At 36.1% G+C, this 18,837-nt stretch overlaps 1 protein-coding gene across 8 annotated transcripts in view; it reads left to right on the plus strand.

Moving 5' to 3' along the window:
• Positions 1–18,837, plus strand: part of LOC128021011 (protein FAM13A) — a 44,977-nt gene that overhangs the window by 11,465 nt on the left and 14,675 nt on the right. For all 8 annotated transcript variants that reach the window (XM_052607891.1, XM_052607931.1, XM_052607875.1 and 5 more), the window contains 8 exons: positions 156–303; positions 1,521–1,607; positions 3,180–3,272; positions 6,208–6,407; positions 10,422–10,463; positions 13,502–13,543; positions 13,698–13,865; positions 14,525–14,684. In XM_052607891.1, coding sequence (XP_052463851.1) covers positions 156–303; positions 1,521–1,607; positions 3,180–3,272; positions 6,208–6,407; positions 10,422–10,463; positions 13,502–13,543; positions 13,698–13,865; positions 14,525–14,684 — 940 coding nt within the window. The remainder of the gene's footprint in view (positions 1–155; positions 304–1,520; positions 1,608–3,179; positions 3,273–6,207; positions 6,408–10,421; positions 10,464–13,501; positions 13,544–13,697; positions 13,866–14,524; positions 14,685–18,837) is intronic.

Here is an 18,837-nt window from a genome sequence, read left to right on the forward strand (position 1 = left end):
CATTATATTGCTCGATTTATTGTGGTCTATCATTGTTTATGATTTATTACTGAAAAGGGCTAAAAAAAGGGGTATTGTTGTTCCTGGTTTTCTCATTTAATGTGGAAACACATCTTGATTTGAACAGCATGTGTTTGTGCGTGTGTTTTCTGCAGTGTGTCATCTGGTTTCGATGGTATACGGGAGCAGAATATCTGTAACAACATTATGACCAAGCTGATCCAGAACTGCAGCGCCATCTTTAAGCCTGTGCAGGAGACAAGACCGATCGAAGAAAAACCTTCAAACCTCATCATGGTCAAAGTGAGTGTTGACAGAACATATGAACTCCCATTGAACTACCACTGCACTTGCCTTCTAATATGCCATTGACAAAACAATTTAATAAAAAATAAATATAATTGTTTAATGCAACAGAATAGGCATTTAATTTTAGTACATGCAAACAAACTAAAATTGGGGTCCAAACCAGTGTTGGTATCATTACTGTACCAAATTAGTGTTTTTATTATTTCTCTTTCTCTTTTGCATTTATTTGATTTTAGTAATTTTAGTTTGTCATTTTTTATTTTTTTATTTTTAGATTCATTTTCATTTCTGTTTTAGTATTTATAATAGTCCTTCACCTAAACATAAGTTAGAAATGTTGCTTTCGCAACTTACTAAAATAAAGATTTAAAGGTATAGTTCACCCAAAAATGAAAATTCCGTTATTTACTCACCCCATGTCGTTCCAAACCTGTAGGAGCTGCTTTCTTATGTTGAACATAAAATAATATTTTGAAGATTGCTGGAAATCAAACAGTTGGTGGTTGTCATTGACTTCCATAGTATTTTTCCCCCCTTCTATAGTAAATGATGACAGAATTTTCTTTTTCGGGTGAACTATCCCTTTAAAGTAAGATTTTAAAATGTAAAAGTATTTTTTTATATATTAAAGTTTATTTCTGGTAACATTTCATTCATTTGAATTGCTGTAAATATTTTTTGCATTTTTAGCTTTAGTTAATAATAACAACGTTGGTCCGAAAAGTCATGGTGTTCATTTGAGCGATTCAAGTTTGAATTTGGCTTGCAACATTTCCCCAGCCTCTTCATGTTAGTTAGATTTGAACTTCTGAATTGTTTTAAGACGTAACCCAGTACAACAAATGCCTTCAAAAGTGCAGTCCAACTGAGAAAATAAAACCCATGTACAGAAGCACATCCTTCACAACCCAAAACATGCCACTTTCTCCTCCTTCAGCCAAGTAGTCACATGCATAGAGACTGTGTCTCCCTGACCTTGCTTTATTGCTGTTTGCACCGACTCGCCAAAACTTCAAGACGTCATGGTGCTATCTCCCTTATGCCACTATCAACAACGTCTGCTTTTCTGCATTTGCACTTCAGTTTCAGGTGTCACATAAAACAGTGTTGTCTTCTCAATGCATCAGTCATGTGCAGTGATGCTTGGTTGCTGTAGTCTGTGGGTTCAGGTGACCTCGTGTGAATCTCTGAGTGTATTGTTTTGTTTCCAGGAGGCCAACACAAACACTGAAAGCACAGATATGTCTCCTTTCACTCCTGTTCCTAAGGCACATGCTCCACATGTCAAGAAGATGAAGGTAGGGGTGATAGTGTGTGTGTGTATTCATAGATGTATGCCCATATTATCAAGCTGATATGGTACACAGAGTCAGTGTGGGTTTGTTTCCACAGTCCATGTCAAACATAGCGTTTCAAAAACACCAGCAATCCAATAACACTTCTCACCCTGAGGTGAAAGGTACAATCACAAGACTCCGCTTTGAGTTTAATCCAAATGATGCAGTTCTTAAGTCAGTCAAAGGCTATTTTTTTTTAAAGGAATAGTTGAGCCAAAAATGAAAATTTGTTTAAAATGTATTCATCCCCAGGCCATCCGAAATGCAGATGTTTTTTCTCTTCATCAGAACAGATTTGGAGAATTTAGCATTGCATCACTTGCTCACCAATGGATCCTCTGCAGTGAATGGGTGCCGTCAGAATGAGAGTCCAAACAGCTGATAAAAACATCATGATAATTCACAAGTAATCCACACCACTCCAGTCCATCAGTTAAAATCAAAGCTGCATGTTTGTAATATACAAGTCCATAATTAAAACTTCAAAATGTCCATAATCCATAATAAGGCTTCCTCCAATAATAAAAAAAGTCCATCCTCTGTTGTCCTCTCACATGAAAATCCACCAGCATATTTGTTTAAAGTTGTTTTGGCTGGTAAACATAGCTTATTCTTTGCATATTTCTCTCCTGATTCAGACCAGATAACTTTTTCACTGGAGGAAGCAATATTGTGAATAAAGGGCATGACCTGTATTTTAGCCAGAAACAATGGTCTGAAGTGAAAAACATCTTAATAATGAATAATTTTTTTCTTTGAAACATGCAGCTTTTCAATTCACTGTATGTTAATCGATGGAGTGGTGTGAATTACTGTGATGTTTTTATCAGATGTTTAAACTCTCATTCTGACGGCACCCATTCACTGCAGAGGATCCACTGGTGAGTAATTGATGCTAAATTTCTCCAAATATAATGTGATGAAGAAACAAACTCATCCACATCTTGGATGGTCTGAGGGAGACAATGTTTAGCAAATGATCATTTTTGAGTGAACTATTCCTTTAAGTCCAGTAATGCAATCATTTGGACAGCTTTTTTTTCAGCACTTGAAGATATTTACTGCAGATGAGCCTGGGACATAAAACTCGATTAAACCTCTTGGTATTTACATCATGCTGACTTTGGATCAGATTCTTGTGACCTTAATTCCCGTTAAAGGCCCCGCCTAGTGATGTATTTATCTTTCCGATGGGTATTAAAGTTACACCCCTGAGGAACACAAAGGTGTTTTTGTGGACTACAGGATGTGTTTGCTCATGCACTGAGGAACAACATTGAGTGAAAGATGAAGAATGGGTCTACAGTAGCTCATGCCAAGTACACCTCTTGATAAACACTAAGTCAATAAATATAAGTCGCTTAGTCATGTGTGTATTTCCTCTCTTCATAAATTGCACAAGCAGGAATATTATAATTGAGTTTTCACAGATTTTCAGAAATTACTCCTTGTTTTTTTTTTTTTTTTTTCAGATGCCAAATTTTAAGTGTAATAGACTGTATGTTGAAATCATTTGATTTATTATTTTCCTAGGTCACACAATGCACTCCAGTTGAAAATACAGATTATTCAAGAGAAAAGGAGTCCAGCCCAGACAACTCTATACTGACACCAAGAAAAAAGATGGTAAGAATCACCAATATATTGGTTATAATATAAAATATATAGATATATATCCTGTATATAGGTTTTAATATCTATTTTAGAGACTTGTTTCATCATAGACATCTGTAGAGCGAACCTTATTGAGTTTACTGCCTCTTATCATCTACAAAATATGATCGTTAATCCCATAAATTGTATATCAGCTACTCCAAATAATAAATAAAACATCCTACTTCCTACTTCTGGAGCTGTTGTAAATGACAAACCCCATTCACAAGTTACAAATCAATAAAATGGATTACAGTTATGTGCAATTGTATTTTTTTCCACGGTATAATCACATGCTTGTTTTTATCACATTTATTTATCATCCAGCTTTATTATATTAACCAGAAGTAATTTGAGTTGAGATCCTCATTGTGGCTTCCTGGAAGGGAGAGTCTTCACATTCATAAATCTGAAATATTTTCCCCCATCCTCCACCTTCCTGAAATATCTCAGCCAAGGAAGGTCTTAACACACAACGGCGTATGCTGTGTTTTTGTGTTATCTTTGAAATCCAGAGCTATTGAAAGTCCTCTGTTTACATAGACATGTGGTGCTGATCAAACCGAGTTTGACCAGATAAGGCCTGTGGGAGAACCGTCTAATCGGCAAGCTGATGTCGTAAACAGGCTGAGAATTGCTGATGGAAAAAATACTTGATGTGACTTTCATGAAAAATAAGACCACTTCCTACAGCGGAGACGTTTCCAATTACCTAAGGGGTCATTGAAATCTTTCATCTGAACACGTAGCGCTAGCTGAACTGGCTCACTCGGATTACCGCGTTTTGTTTTGGGAAAACTAGCATTAACATATCGAAGTTTATACATGGGACGTCTGTTGACATCTACACTGATTATTTTTCGGCGGCAGTTTAACAAGTTTGAAAGAAGTTAACTTGAATGTTTTGCAAATCCTTAGCATTAGCATTTATTTGATATATTGACTTATTTTATAGCATGAGTAGAAAACTTGTTATCTCTCCAAACATTTCCTTGTTTTGGGGGATTACATTGTACTTGTCATTAAGTTTTATTAGTTTTTTTCTATTGTTCTGATCAATAACTGACACACAATCACAGAATCATCATGAAGTTAATGGTTTGCTTATTAATAATCTTCATTGAACGTGGGTCAAAGTTTACAGATACCTTATTTGCCCTACTGTTGCATTGGGAACATCTTGGGCATCTTGAAAGTTTAAAGTGTTTACAAAAATGAACAGCATGTTTGGTTGCGGAGGAACACTACCACTACACCATCCATTGATATTTGAGGGTATCAGTTGTAGCTATCGTCTTTTTTTATGCTTGCATAATTTGTTTTGAGGGCTTTGTTGACTCTCGTGGCGATTGATTATCAATGAGGAGGATCATCTTGTAGGTGTGCTGTAAGTCTCTTTTAAAATGTAACTAGAGAGTCAGGTTTGTTATTAGAAGACATTCTACTAGTGAAATGTGAGGACAGAGAAACTTCTAGATCTGGACAGGCTCAGAAAAAAAACCGAAACATATGAAACTCTGGTTTATTAAACTCTGATGTCTCAGATCATGCGGTTTCTTGTTTCTAAATCTGGTGTTAAAGTTGACAAATACATCCAGTAGAAAAGCTCCACTCATTTAAACACTGTTCCTTTAAACGTTTTATTAGTTAAAGAATCCTAAAAAAATCATAGTTTTCACAACATTGATATTAATAAGAAATGTTTCTTGAGCAGAAAATCAGTAAATTAGAATGATTTCTGAAGGAACGTGACACTGAAGACTGGAGTGATGGTGCTAAAAATTCTGGTTTAAAACACAGGAATAAATTACAGTTTACAATATATTACAACAGAAAACAGTTCTTTTAAATTGTAATAATATTTCACAATATTACAGTTTTTGCTGTATTTTTGATCAAATACATGAAGCTTTGGAGAGAAGAAGAGGCTTCTTTCGAAAAACATCAAAAACAAATACCCATCCCAATTATTTGAACAATAGTGTATGTGAAAGGAAAAATTGCCATAGGAGAAGCTATTATTTGTGCACAATATTACAGAATTTCTAAAGCCATATGATAGGTTTGTGTGACTGAAATATAACTTCTAATTTTCACATTTAGGTAACCTGCTCATTTGTATCCATCATCTTGAAAGATCACACCACAATGTCCTGTGCTTTTGCGTGACGTCAGCAGTTCGACCCTTCTATAAACAGTCAACCGTAAGCGTTTAACGCAGAACTCAATAAAACAATGATTTTCCGGTGCTGTTTACATCATTAATGCATTAGCCTATCGATGTCCTGATCTCTCTTAGTGACTGTGCCTTAAATGGGTCCCATGCGGGCTGCAATCAATAGCGTCCTCTTTATAATAGCGTCTGTGCCTTCAGGACTAAGTACGCTGAAGATCAATCTAGTCCTGTTGTAGTCTTTGTGTTACGTGACTTTTATCTCATTTGCTTTCTGAGTTCAATTTCGTCATCTCTTCCACTTTGCTGGGAGATATCGGCCAGTTATTCACAAATCAATGCTGAAAAGTTCAGATTTCAGTCTCCCTTCTGGCCAAACACAGTTGTGGTCCCAGGATGCTGGTGCCGTGGATGGCTGCAGTCTGGTTTAGTATAGTTTTAGGTCTGTTTATCGTTTGCATCATTAAGTGGCAATGAATCGATCTGAATTTGACTGGGCTCTTGTGCATCTGAGATTTTTTACCTCTTACACCTATTCGACTGGTTTTCGACATGTACAGCCTTTATCGGTTAGAAAGGTAAGACAAATGTGAACCAAGCTTAGTCATGAATACCTTTAGTTATTGTGCTTTGCATAAATGTCTTCTTGTTGGTGTTTCCTTGCGTCATCCAACTTGTAATGGATCTACATATCTGTTCCTCTTTCTTCATCTTTCTATTGATTTCTGTTTTCAGGTGAAGAAGATAAAGACGGAGGCTGTGCCGAGATCTTTTCCTCAACCGGCTCCCTCCGGTGATCCTGTTTCCAGGCCATTGCCCCATCTTCCAGACAGAAGCTCACACACTCTCGCTCCAGACCAGAGCATCAGCTCAAGTGTTGACGGCATGAACCCGAGTCCTCAGACCGTAAGCCCTGCCGGATACACAGAGATCAGGTCAGTGTGTTCCCCATGGCTGCGTGAACGGGTTTATGCTTACCAAGGATGCGTTTCTTTGATCCAAAAATACAGTTATATTATTACAATTTAAAACAACTATTTTCTATTTGAATATATTTTAAAATATAACTTATTCCTGTGCTCAAAGTTGTATTTTCAGCATCATTACTCCAGCCTTCAGTGTCACATGATCCTTCAGAAATCATTCTAATATTCTGATTTGCTCTAGAAACTTATCCTATCATTAACATCAATGCAGAAATCAGTTGTGCTGCAATTTTGGTGGGAACCGTCATTTATTTTTCAGCATTCTTGATTAGAAAGTTCAAAAGAACAGCATTTATTTGAAATATAATTTTTTTGTAACACTATAAATGTCTTTACTGTCACTTTTGATCAATTTAATGTGCCATTTTATTGACCTTTATTTTACATACCATGTACTGTGTGTAAAAATGTAGAGCGGCAAAACAGTACACGACAATACAATGTGAAGTATATTTTTGTTATATCATCCATTTGTTAAAATATACCTGCGTATGCAAGTTAATTACCTGCTTTGGGTTGTATTCTTTATCTTCACCGCAGAGCTACAGAAATGCCAAAGGAAGTTTAAAGATTCAAATCAGACAATAATCCAATGAAATCTCCAAAAGATGAGATCAGGTGCCCACAGTTTCAAAACATTAAAGGCTCTTAAACTCTTATCTAAGCTGCCACAGTACACTTGTGTGTGGGATATTTATTATTTTTAATGTTCACTGTACTTACCGATATTCCCCATCCTGATCATAAGACACAGATAAATGGTTCTCATCTGTTCTCATCATGGTGCCTGAGCATGTCACTGAACATCTTCCTTTAACGAGCTTATAAAGAGATCTCCATATCCCCCCCCCCCCCCCTTTCTCAGCAATTTTTACAATTCCACTAAAATTAACATTTCGCTTTAAAAGGGAAGTATCATTGTTAGATAATTTTGTGACTGAGCTTTAATATATCTAAATCTAAATATACAAGCACTAAAAATTTCCACTTATCAGATTGTTAAATTATAGCAGTCATAAATGTTACATTTTAGTAATTTATCCTTTTCCCCCCGTCACCCAGCCGTGTCCTTTTATGGCTCTGTAATACATGTTGTAAACTGACAGAAAACGTGATGCTAGTGACTCATGTGTTTTTACCATTCAGCTGAAGTTTAATGACTCTTACGTGCTAGAAGTAGACGAGTCAGGTTAAGGGTTTTAAGTTGAGTCATCTACACAAGACATATTAATTCTAACGAACATGACAAATAATGGTCACACTTTATTTTAAGGTCCTATTCTCACTATTAACTATCTATTAACTAAAATCTAGTAGTACTAATTAGTAAGTACCAATCTTCTCTTAAAATACATGCTAAAAAGCAAATACTTAGTATTACTCCCTATACTAAAGTGTTACTGAAATAATTATTTCTCTCTCTCTCTCACACTCTCTATGTATGTGTGTGTGTGTTTATGTATATATGTATAGCTGTAGAAAACTAGTTGTCTTTTAACTCCACTAAATGTTTAGCCATTTTTGAACATATTATGTTAAGAAGTGGTACTTTTCCATCATTTCCCATAAAACAAAAGCTTTGTCAAAGGGCCTTGTTGTTCACCCAGGGAGATGGTGGCTAAGCAGGATTTCCGTTTTGTAATTCATGACGGCAATTATTATTTTAATACCCTTGTCAGACTGTGTAACGCCACTTAAGAGCTTCAGTGATGTGGAAAAATATTTCCTTTCTACTCCCCAAGAAATCTTGCGAAATGTCTTTGAAGGTACATGCGGTACCCTTATTCTTAGCAGGCTTTACTGTGAGATGGCAATTTACACATTTCACATTTTACAACAAGAGGCAAGCACCTTGATACACACACAAATGCCCAAAACCTTCATTCATAAATCATATTATTCTTGAGCTTTTTAGAGCCAAATGGACTTGAATTTCTTTTTTGTTTTATTCCTGTGTGAACTGGAATCTAAATCCTTTGAATTGGATGGTTGTGATTCAGTGTAGCCAGCACTCCGAATACTTATTTCCCTTTTGACACACACACACACACACACACAAACACCTTACAACAGCATTCATGGCAACGTTGCACATACTTCTGAGTGGTGCGTGCCAAATCACTCAGTGAATGGACCTTTCAATCATCCACATTTTTAGAACAGTTTTTTTTAAACCCAATCCAAACGTAGCAATTAATTGGATTATAACAAGAATTTGTGGCACAGAAATTTACACAGATTTGAATGTCCATCAAAGTTATACAAATCCAATCCCCCTTGCATTCTTTTATGAAATATTTTGGCTGAAACTTTCAGCTACATATAAAAAGGTCTTGTTTTCTACTTAAAACATCCTAGATGTATTGAATATGGCATGAGTTGTTTCGGATAAAAGCATCTTCTGAATACATTAAGTAAAAGTGAAAAAAGTGTTGATATTTAATATCAATTTAGCTAATTAGCTTCTCAAGTAATTACATTTTCATTTGTAATATTTGTATTGTCTGTATCATATTTTGTCATCTTTTTTTTTGTCTTGGATGAAAATGTTGTTAGTTTGAAGGATGTTTATAAATTCTGTGTATATATATGATGTGTGTGTGTGTGTTTATGTATATATAATATATATATACTACAAAAAAATACTGATTTAAATTAAAACATTTTAATTTGCTTAATGATTGCTTATTACTATATATAAAATTATGTAAAAACTGAAAAATCTGATCAATATATTTATTTTAAAATCTATATCCTTCAAATTAAATACATTTTCATACAAGACTAAAGAAAGTTAAAGTTTTTACCACAAAAGCATGAAAAATAATATGTATTTAAATTTGATTTTCATTGTACCTGATAATTGCTCATCATCATTTTGTAATAATATTTATCTTAATTTTATCTTGGATGAACATGTATTTAGGTTAGTGTTTGGCCAATATAGTTTTTTTTCACAGCCGATGCCGATACTGATATAATTTAATTTAATTTAGGAAATTTGAAATCATTTGAAAATGGATTCAGAAATAAGTGTGTAAAATAAACATTCTTATACTTTTTAAATGATTTTTTTTTCACAAATAAACAAATATTTAATAAAAATCTAATTAAAAATGTAGTAAACATTGTAACCAGCAATGCACTCCGTATTCTTGGAAGTTTGTGTACATTGTGAATCACATTTTTTCAAATAAAGCCAAGATAACACTCAAAATACATCAACCATGAATACACAGACCAAACAGAAAAACTTGTCGGCGATGCCGATATTTGAAAAATGGCAAATATCGGCCGATATATCGGTCTTGGCGATATATCAGTCGACCACTTATTTAAGTTGAAGTGTGTTTAGACACTTTTACTACAAAAATGGAAAAACAAAAATGGATTCAAATTAAAGTATTAATGAGCTTGATGATTATCATTGTTTTGTAAAATATATATTTTTTTCGTGGTGTAATGTTTCCATTTAACACAATTGACCATTTTTAAGAACATTCCACTCATATTCCTCTCAAAAAGCAAAGAAAGTGCGATAAAGTCCACTGTTTTTCTCAGGGCCTTATGATTGCTATATCAGCCGTTGTTTATTTGCATTAATGCAGTCCCCCTGAGATGTGGATTGTTTTGTTCTCAGAAGTGATATTAATTCCCAGCAAATCTGAATCTGGGAAACATCCACTCCTGAGCTCATCAAGTTTTGTTGGCCAATCTCCAGCATGTGGAGTGGATACGGTTCTTTCCAGCTGTAGTAATTACTGGAGACAAGTCAAACAAAGCTCTGAACCGTGGCACTACATGTACATTGTTCACCAAACAATAGGCTCCCTGAGACCCTCGGACCATGTGCTCAGGGGGAAAAAAAACTGTTGTGTTGACTCTGGCATTGACTGGCAAATACTGCATATGTTTAGATTGTGCTGTTCAGTGAGCCTGACCTCTGTTTTTGTTTTTCCCCAGCCTCCAAGAAGATGAAAGACCAATATCTCCTTTCTACATTAGGTAGGACTGCTCACAGTTTTTCTCACTCTTTCTTTCCGTTTCCCCGCTTTTGCTGAAAGACATGTTATTGTGGAGGCACGGATATGCTATATACAATATATCTTCACAATAAAAATGATCTAGACATTTTATTGTCACAATATATGCCCTCAGATTTGTCACAACAAATTTGTTCTTGTACATTCAGCATCATTAGGTGATTATGTGGTAGTAAGGTAAATGTCACAAATGTTATTTGTCCAAGTCTTCACAATAGTACGCACAAATGATCCCCTAAACAAATGAAATCCTCTTAGTGTCACACCAGGGATACGTGCTAATGTTTTCTGGTTGAATTCAGTCTGAGCGTGATGGATCTGGTCAAAATAAACCTCTCCTGTGGTTGTTTTCTCGGTTCCTTCATGTGTTGACTCATTGCAAAGGCTCCGGTCCCCTCTCGTACCATAGCAACTGACCCTTCACACATTTCCCATCACATAGTTTACCCAACCCAGCCCTCACTCTCGCTGGCTTTAGTGCTGTGAACATGAGCCTTAAAGGAATAGTTCACACTAAAATTACAATTCTGTTCATTATGTAGTCACCCATGTGTCATTACCAGGCCATGTGACTTTGACAGAAAAACAGAACTCTTAACTGATCTCGGTTGTTATTTTTTACTTTAAATGTCTTTTTATTGTTCTCCTCAAACTGCATTTCACTGCCATTTAAGGAATGCAAGAAAATAAAATTACGAGTGTATTTTCTGGAACCTTTGACCTTTTGTTGGAGTGAGTTTATGGTTGAAGTGTGTTTGCCCACTTGGCGTCATGTCAGAGATGTTGTCAGTCAGCGAATAAATTATTTTAGCCTCCCAAATATAGTGTCTTATAGTTCTGGAGTTTTCTACTGCCACAACAGGTTAGATCTATTGAGAGAGATATAATGTTACATAGCGAACACATTGGTGTTCAAGTTTTTTTGTGTTACTCTCCTAGGCTATATTTATTAAATAAATAATATTAAAAAAAATATTTAAATAACAAAATATAAAAAATAATATTTTGAAATATTATTACAATTTAAATAGCTGTTTTCTATTTGAATATAGTTTAAAATGTAATTTATTTCTGGGATTACAAAGCTGAATTTTAGGCATCATTATTCCAGTCTTCAGTGTCACATGATCCTTCAGAAATCACTCTAATATGATGATTTGCTGCTCAAGAAATATTTATTATTGTTATCAATGTTGAAAACTATTCTACTGCTTCATATTTTTGTGGATTCTTTGATGAATCAAAAGTTCAAAAGAAGAGCATTTTTTTGTAACAAATGTTTTTACTGTCACTTTTGATTTATTGGATCCTTGCTAAATATAATATTTCTTTCTTTTTTTTTTAAAGCCGCAAACTTTTTACAGTACTGAAATTATTTATAAAGTATGTAAATTCCTAGTTATGAAAATGTATTTTAATTTAATGTGTATGTATCACATAGATCAGTGGTATGTATTCAATTTGTCATGTTTTTATTTATTATTATTTTAGGTAACACGCACATCTTTAACTTTGGCCTCTTTAATCATTGCGAGTTTCCTCCATTTGTTTTATCGACCACTGTGAGCTAGGTTTAAAGGATGATTATATGGAAGGACTAGGTTAGCGGACTAGCAGTAGGCTATTTAGTGCCAGCTTGTACTCAGTCCAGCATTCAGGTCCCTTGGAGAGCACTGTATGACCGCTGTGTTATATAAGACCGACAGAGCTCATCAAATCATATTTAGTCCTCTGTCTCAACGCATCACTGGTCTATTCTTGGTAGCGTTTGATACCATCTACGTTTGCATCTAACGATCATTCCTTTTGATATCGCTCAATACCAAGTAAATAGTTTGCTGATGGTGTTTAAATAGCGAGTAGTCAGCTGTGACTGGTTAACTGGCTCTGACCCTGAGAGCGCTGCTGGTAACTGTTGTGTCCGGACCCTCAGCCTGTTTCCGGATATAAAAGATAATGCCGCTATTTTTAACCGTGGCATCATTTTCGGGAACTTTCTTTCCAGTTCACGAGAATTCAGCTTTGTTTTTTTGTTTGTTTGTTTTTTTGTGGTAAATCATATTGGTTTCTTTGATTTGGATGGTCAGATGAGATCACTTAAACCAATAGGAGATTTTCTGGCTTCAAAACACTGATGTCTTTTGATGTCTGTGAGCCATTTCACCACAAATTAAAACAGATGACTAGAGCAGCTATAATGTATAAACCTTGGCCACCACTTTATATTAATGGGGTCATATGATGCTGATAAAAAGAACATTATGTTGTGTATTTGGTGTAATGTATTTATGCAGGTTAAGGTAAAAAAAAAAATATATATATATATTTTCCACATAATGTACATTATTGTTGCTCCTCTATGCCCCGCCTTTTTGAAAACACGTCGATTTTTACAAAGCTCATCGGCCTAACAAAGCAAGGTTTGCTCTGATTGGCCAGCTGTGCAGTGCAGTGCCCCTCATACTGTGGTGCGTGTCCCGGTCAGCGCAACAAAGACATTTAGGTTGAACTGTCCTGGAACAGTTTTGTAAATAAAACTTAACCAATGATTTCTAACAAAGTAGCTTCGCTTTCACAATGAAACATACAGCATCTCCACAACATGGCGGGGACGGCAACAGCGAGAATAAAAGTTACGCCTTCTTTCTTTGCATGAACATTTAGGCGGCTTTATGCAAATCTTCCCACATCGTGACGAAAACATGTGGGGGCGTGTTAGAACGAGCCGTGTTAGGGAGTCATGGTTGACTCTTAACTTTTATAAAGAATATCTCTTTGAGTTTGAGGTTTTAGTCTTTGCAACTTTACAAATCGTCTTTGTGCACCAAGAGCTTGTAATACTCCAAAGAGAAAGGAAAAATTTATATGACCCCTTTAATTTATTTCAGAATATTAAAAACTCTGGTTATTTATTTCTCTTTGGATTCAACTGGATGGTGCTTAGCATAATAATTCAATATTTTCTCTCTTCTTGATTGTTTTTTCTCTCTCGTTCTTTAGCTCACACGTCTCTCCTAGACACTGCAGACCTGAATTAACAAAGTAAGTAATTATACAGAGCCTTATGTGACAATTAAATTATTTTAATAAACAAGTCAATCTTCTGGACAATCAGATAAGATTCATTGTTCATGTAATTAAAGCAATCATCATTTGTTCTTTGACGTTGTCTTTCTCTCTCTATCCTTCTGTCCAGTTTTCTGGAGAAGACCATTCGCTCAGCGGTCGAGCAACACCTCTTTAACTCACAAATGCACACAGGTCAAAGTTCAGAGGGCTTGGATCCAACTGCCCACTCTTCATCTCCTGTGACAACAGCCCGAGAGAGAAGGAGACATCTACGAGAACAACAGGAGCACTTCAGGTAGGAGCATGTTTCTCCTGAAATACAGTAATTCTTCGCCTCTATTGACTCAAATGGCATGGTAGCTTAAGTTATGCCAAATGCAGTAAGCAACCAGTTATATTATTAAAGAATACAAAAAATGAAAATGTGTAATGCACACTAACAAGGATGCCCAGCTTCACGCAATATCAGACAATTGCTGAAAATCTTAAAATTGACAAATATCTGCAAACCAGCCAGTCTAGCTAATAGTAATAGTCCATATTAACCGAATTGTAACCTATAGAAGTATTTGGTTAATCCCATATTATTACAGAGATTTTATTTAAAAAAACGTGGATTAGTAATGAATCTCTCATCCAATCTTATTTCCATTCCAGTTTGGGTCATTGCTTGCTGGATCTTAGAGCGATTAAACTAATCCTGTTGTCAGGAACTATCCACAGAGACACTGAAAACATTAGATTAGTGGCTCAGCAGTTGTGATGTGTAACACATACTGATCCAGCTCTCGAGACGGATGTAAATAAACAGTCAGATGAGGTATCACAGCGACGGCTTCATTTCTGCTCTGCTCTTATGAGTTGATCCCTTGAGTAAAGGGCAAGCACAGAAAGTCCTTGCTTCCTCTCGTGTTGATTCTGTGGTGTCTGAAAGCAAAACTGTGTCTTTCTCAGGGTCGAGGGTGATAAAGAGAACGTCCCGTCTCTGGGTGTGAGGGTTACAGAGGAGGGTGACAGGCGTCTGCTGTCGCCGCCACATGAGGTTCAGAGAAACAGGAAACCCAAACACAGTCCCACACTGACTGAGCACTCAGACAACCCGGATGCCCCCACCGTGAGTCTGTTTTTTAGGCTTACCACCATGGCCTTCTTTTTGTTTTTCTACAAGCATCACCATTACTACTGCTCACACTAAGAGGGAGAGATTTACGTTCAGGGAACAAACCCCTGAACGTAAATATAAAAAATTAGGAATGTAACTTGTTCTGCGGTGTTTATGCTACAGCAATATGTGACCTGTGCTGGCAATGAGTTATATTAATTTTCACATTCTCCATAAAAAAACCTTCAAAATGATGTACAATTTGTTGGAATTGGACGAGATATCATTATTTTTGGGTGAACTATTCCTTTTGTTCAGTGTCAGTGACTCAGAATTTCAACAACAACAATAATTAATTGAATTAAAATGTGGTAGTAAACAGTGACAGGAACAGCTAATTGTCTTAAAATCCTTCTTGTTCATGGGAGACAGCACATAATGCATCTCTGTGGAAAATCACAGGTAAATTGCAAGGCCTGCTTTTATCAGAATAGTGTTTTGATGAAGACCTCTCACTGACTCATGTTTATGCTGTTGGGTGTGTGTTTTGAGTTTGGATTCAGCTCAGCAGATCAGGACGCAGTGTTCGTTGGTACATTTGTTGGTACAACACAGTGACGTGCATTAGACACCATTACAGATGTTTTGGTAATGTCTCGGTTTTACTGAAACATCTTTTGGTCAGTTGGGGTCTTGATTGATATACATTAACAGATCTCTGGATAAAGGGATGAGAAGAGCATCTGAAATGTATCCATACAGTCTGATGGTGTTACTGTGAGGATTTGTTGAACCACCACCTACCCTTACCCCTGCTGTCAGGCCGTCTGGGCTCTGGCACCGTTGAACGGAAGCGTGCCAGTACAACTTCATTATTTTTTTTTTTTCAAAAACATAAAAACTTTACTAACCTAAAACTTACTGTGTTAACTGAGTGTTACTGTCATTTTAGTTTAAGAAGGAGGTCATCATATTTGAGGGTCATTGGCATCAAAAGTTTGAAAACCTCTGGTTTAGTACACCTGAGCATGGCATGTATTGTTTCGGCTGTATTTCTGTAGAAGGTGTTTTCAAATCTCTTGTGGTAGATGAGTGTGAAGACACAGCAGTGCTTGGCTAACCGCAGATTGCAATAGTCCTCTAAGTAACCCTTTCACTTTCTATCCATTTTCCTTGCAGTATATTTTTTAATCCCTCACGTCTTCTGTGTTTTTTGTTGTTTCTTTATTAATTTGGTCTTTATCTACCCCCCAAGTGGTTTAGAATGCGCTTATGAGAATGATTTTAATGGACTACAAACTTCATAGTCACGGGAAGGAGGAGGCGGGAACCGGCGGACATTCAAATCAAGCTTTAATAATAAAATAAACACAAAACAGCCCGACAGCCCCACGCGGACGACTGCAAAACTAAAACACAAAATAAAGCCCAGGCCTGGTCCTCTCTCGTCCTTCACTGTCGTCGCTCCTGTTTTATATCTTTCCGATCTTCTCCGTGGGACTCGAGACCGGTGAGTGGAGCAGGTGTCGTTCATTTCCCAATCACTCCACCGGCACCGCCCCACTCGTCACAATGATATACTGTACATTAGCCCCCAAAAAAGTATTTGGACACTTAGGGCCCTATCATAAACCCGCTGGTGCAAGACGCACTTCTCATTTTCCTGTGCTGCGCCACGTTGTTTAAATAGAAAATGGATTTTCGGCCATTTGTGCACCCATGCGCGTGCTGGTCTAAAAAAGAGGTGTGTTCAGGTGCATTGTTGGCAAGTTGCTATTTTGAGGAACTGAAAATAGACTGCGCCATAGACCAACTCAAACTTAGTCAAGTCAATGGTGCAATATTTTTTATTTTTGTTATTTAAAGAGCGCGTTAGTAGAAAATGCGCCTCTGAGCGGCTCAGCAAAAATGCGTTCACTTTGCTTATTACACACAGGGACGCACGCGTAGCATCACACAGACATTTTTAAACATGAAACAATAAAGAGTTTTCAAATGTAAAAGATTTTTATTGTGTACATAAACATAAAAATGCCTACATGTCATAATGGATAGTCATTGCATGTATCAGAATTAGGCTACCTATAACTGCACGTTACGCCATTTATCATTAAGAGAATAGGGACAGCCTATTGCTGGGTGATTAAAACGATTTTATCTATTAACTAGAATGTGTAGTTTACATCGACTTGTTTCGAAAATTGGTTTTCTTTTAAACATCCGCCGACGCTCCACTGAGGCCTCCTATAGTTTCGATTGGGCTCAACCCTCCCCCACGCGTCTGCCATAGAGACATGCTGCCGAGTGAGAGAGATATTTCCCCGTATGAAATGAACAAGACCGCGGCAGCACAAGCACATCTGTCAAAAAGCAACCTATAGCAGTGTTACTCGTTGCGCGGCACGTGGCAGTTTACAGGGATTTGAGTAACTAAAAATCAAAACCTGGTAAAAAAAAAATATATATATTTATTTATTTATATTTAAATAGTTATATTTCATCTGCAAAAGCAATGTGAACTTTTATAAATAAATAATATATGTACTTATTTTCTCTCCAGTACTGGAGGAAGTTAAATTAAATTAAATGTGAAGGATATTAACCGTTACAAGATGATTGGCAGGCCAGTTTACAGTGAACAGGGTGCATGTAAGTGGTTCGACAGAGTGCTCTTTTAAAGACGCAATTGTGTGACGTGATAGTATGTCCCAAAGCTTTCCTACTCTTCTACTACACACTCAAAAATGTGTACTTTTTCTTCACCAAGAGTACATACTTTAAGGAAGTAGTTTAAGTAGGCACATTTGTCTTTCCAGTATTAAGGTAATCCTGCTTTTTTTTATCATCTTTTCTCGGTTAATGATAATGATAGCCCCTTTTGTTTTGTATTCCATACAGGGATGACCGATTGATAAAAAGACATGCTATTTATGACTAGATGTAACTTTTATATTTTGAGGTAAAAGCGGCTCTCTGATTGACTTAGCCCTATCAGTGTGGCTTCCATCGAAAAAAGGGTGAAGACCTCTGACAGTCTTACAAACATTTACAAACCGTATACAGTAAGATAAGAATGTTTTGCTACATTTTCACTGTTTACAATGGCAGGGCCTGCAATCTTGTCTTTTTGGCTGATTGTTTCTGATTGCACTTTAACCCCAAGCGGGAAAACCAGATCAAATCCCAGGATGTAAAATCAAAACAAAATAAAGTTAAAACTTCTTTTAAACTATTTCTTTGTCAACTTTCTTTGTCATTGAATATTGATTTTAAGTAGTGGTGGAAAAATCTGTTTCAATCGTAAATCAGATATTTTTGTGAAAAAAATCTTGTATTTTCCTTTTTTTTTAGGTCATAATCGTTCAGCCCTATGACAACCCTTTTAGACCATGAGGCCGGCAGGAAGACCGTTTTCCTGTCATTAAACTAGCAAAAGTGGATTCCCAAATAAGGTCCTTAAATTGTATGAATTTTTTGTTACATTATGTATAATATCAACAACCAGTCTAATTTTTGCACAAACGCTTAAAAATACACGTTCTTTATTGGCATTAATGAAGACCCTTTGAAGAACATTTTTTTTAAATCCATGGAACCTTTCCATTCCGCCAAAAAAAAATATATATTTCAAATAATATAAAAAGGTTCTTTAGATTATTAAGATGTCCATAACACCAAGAAAAAAAAAAACAATGTTTCTTATAAGAATTGATCAGTGAAAGGTTCTATGGCAAACTAACAGACATCTTGAAATGTAATATTTTGCTTAAAGTGAGCTTGTGCTATTGTTCTTTAAAATGCTTGGTTTGTTTAACTGGTGCAATGCCATGCATGTATTTCTGAGGGTGACTTGCTCATTGAAATACTTAGAGAGTGAATGAAAGAGTTGATATAGTTTGAACATCCTGTGTTGAAATGTTTCTGTATTTATGATTCAGTCTGTAAAATTATCCAGTCCAAATAATCTGGAGGTCAAACAATTCAGTTTCCTTCCTCTTCGTTCTCCAAAGACGTTTGCTAATGTTCTCTTAAAAACATAGCGACTGTTTATTTTTAACAAGGAATATTGGTTTTGCTAAGCTCAGGTTGATCCGCGGTCATTGTGATGTGACATACATGTTGAATCAGTGTGTCACTGCATATCATGCGTGAGATCTCACTCCTT

The sequence above is a fragment of the Carassius gibelio genome, chromosome A1 (assembly GCF_023724105.1).
Source record: "Carassius gibelio isolate Cgi1373 ecotype wild population from Czech Republic chromosome A1, carGib1.2-hapl.c, whole genome shotgun sequence".
Classification (NCBI taxonomy): domain Eukaryota; kingdom Metazoa; phylum Chordata; class Actinopteri; order Cypriniformes; family Cyprinidae; genus Carassius; species Carassius gibelio.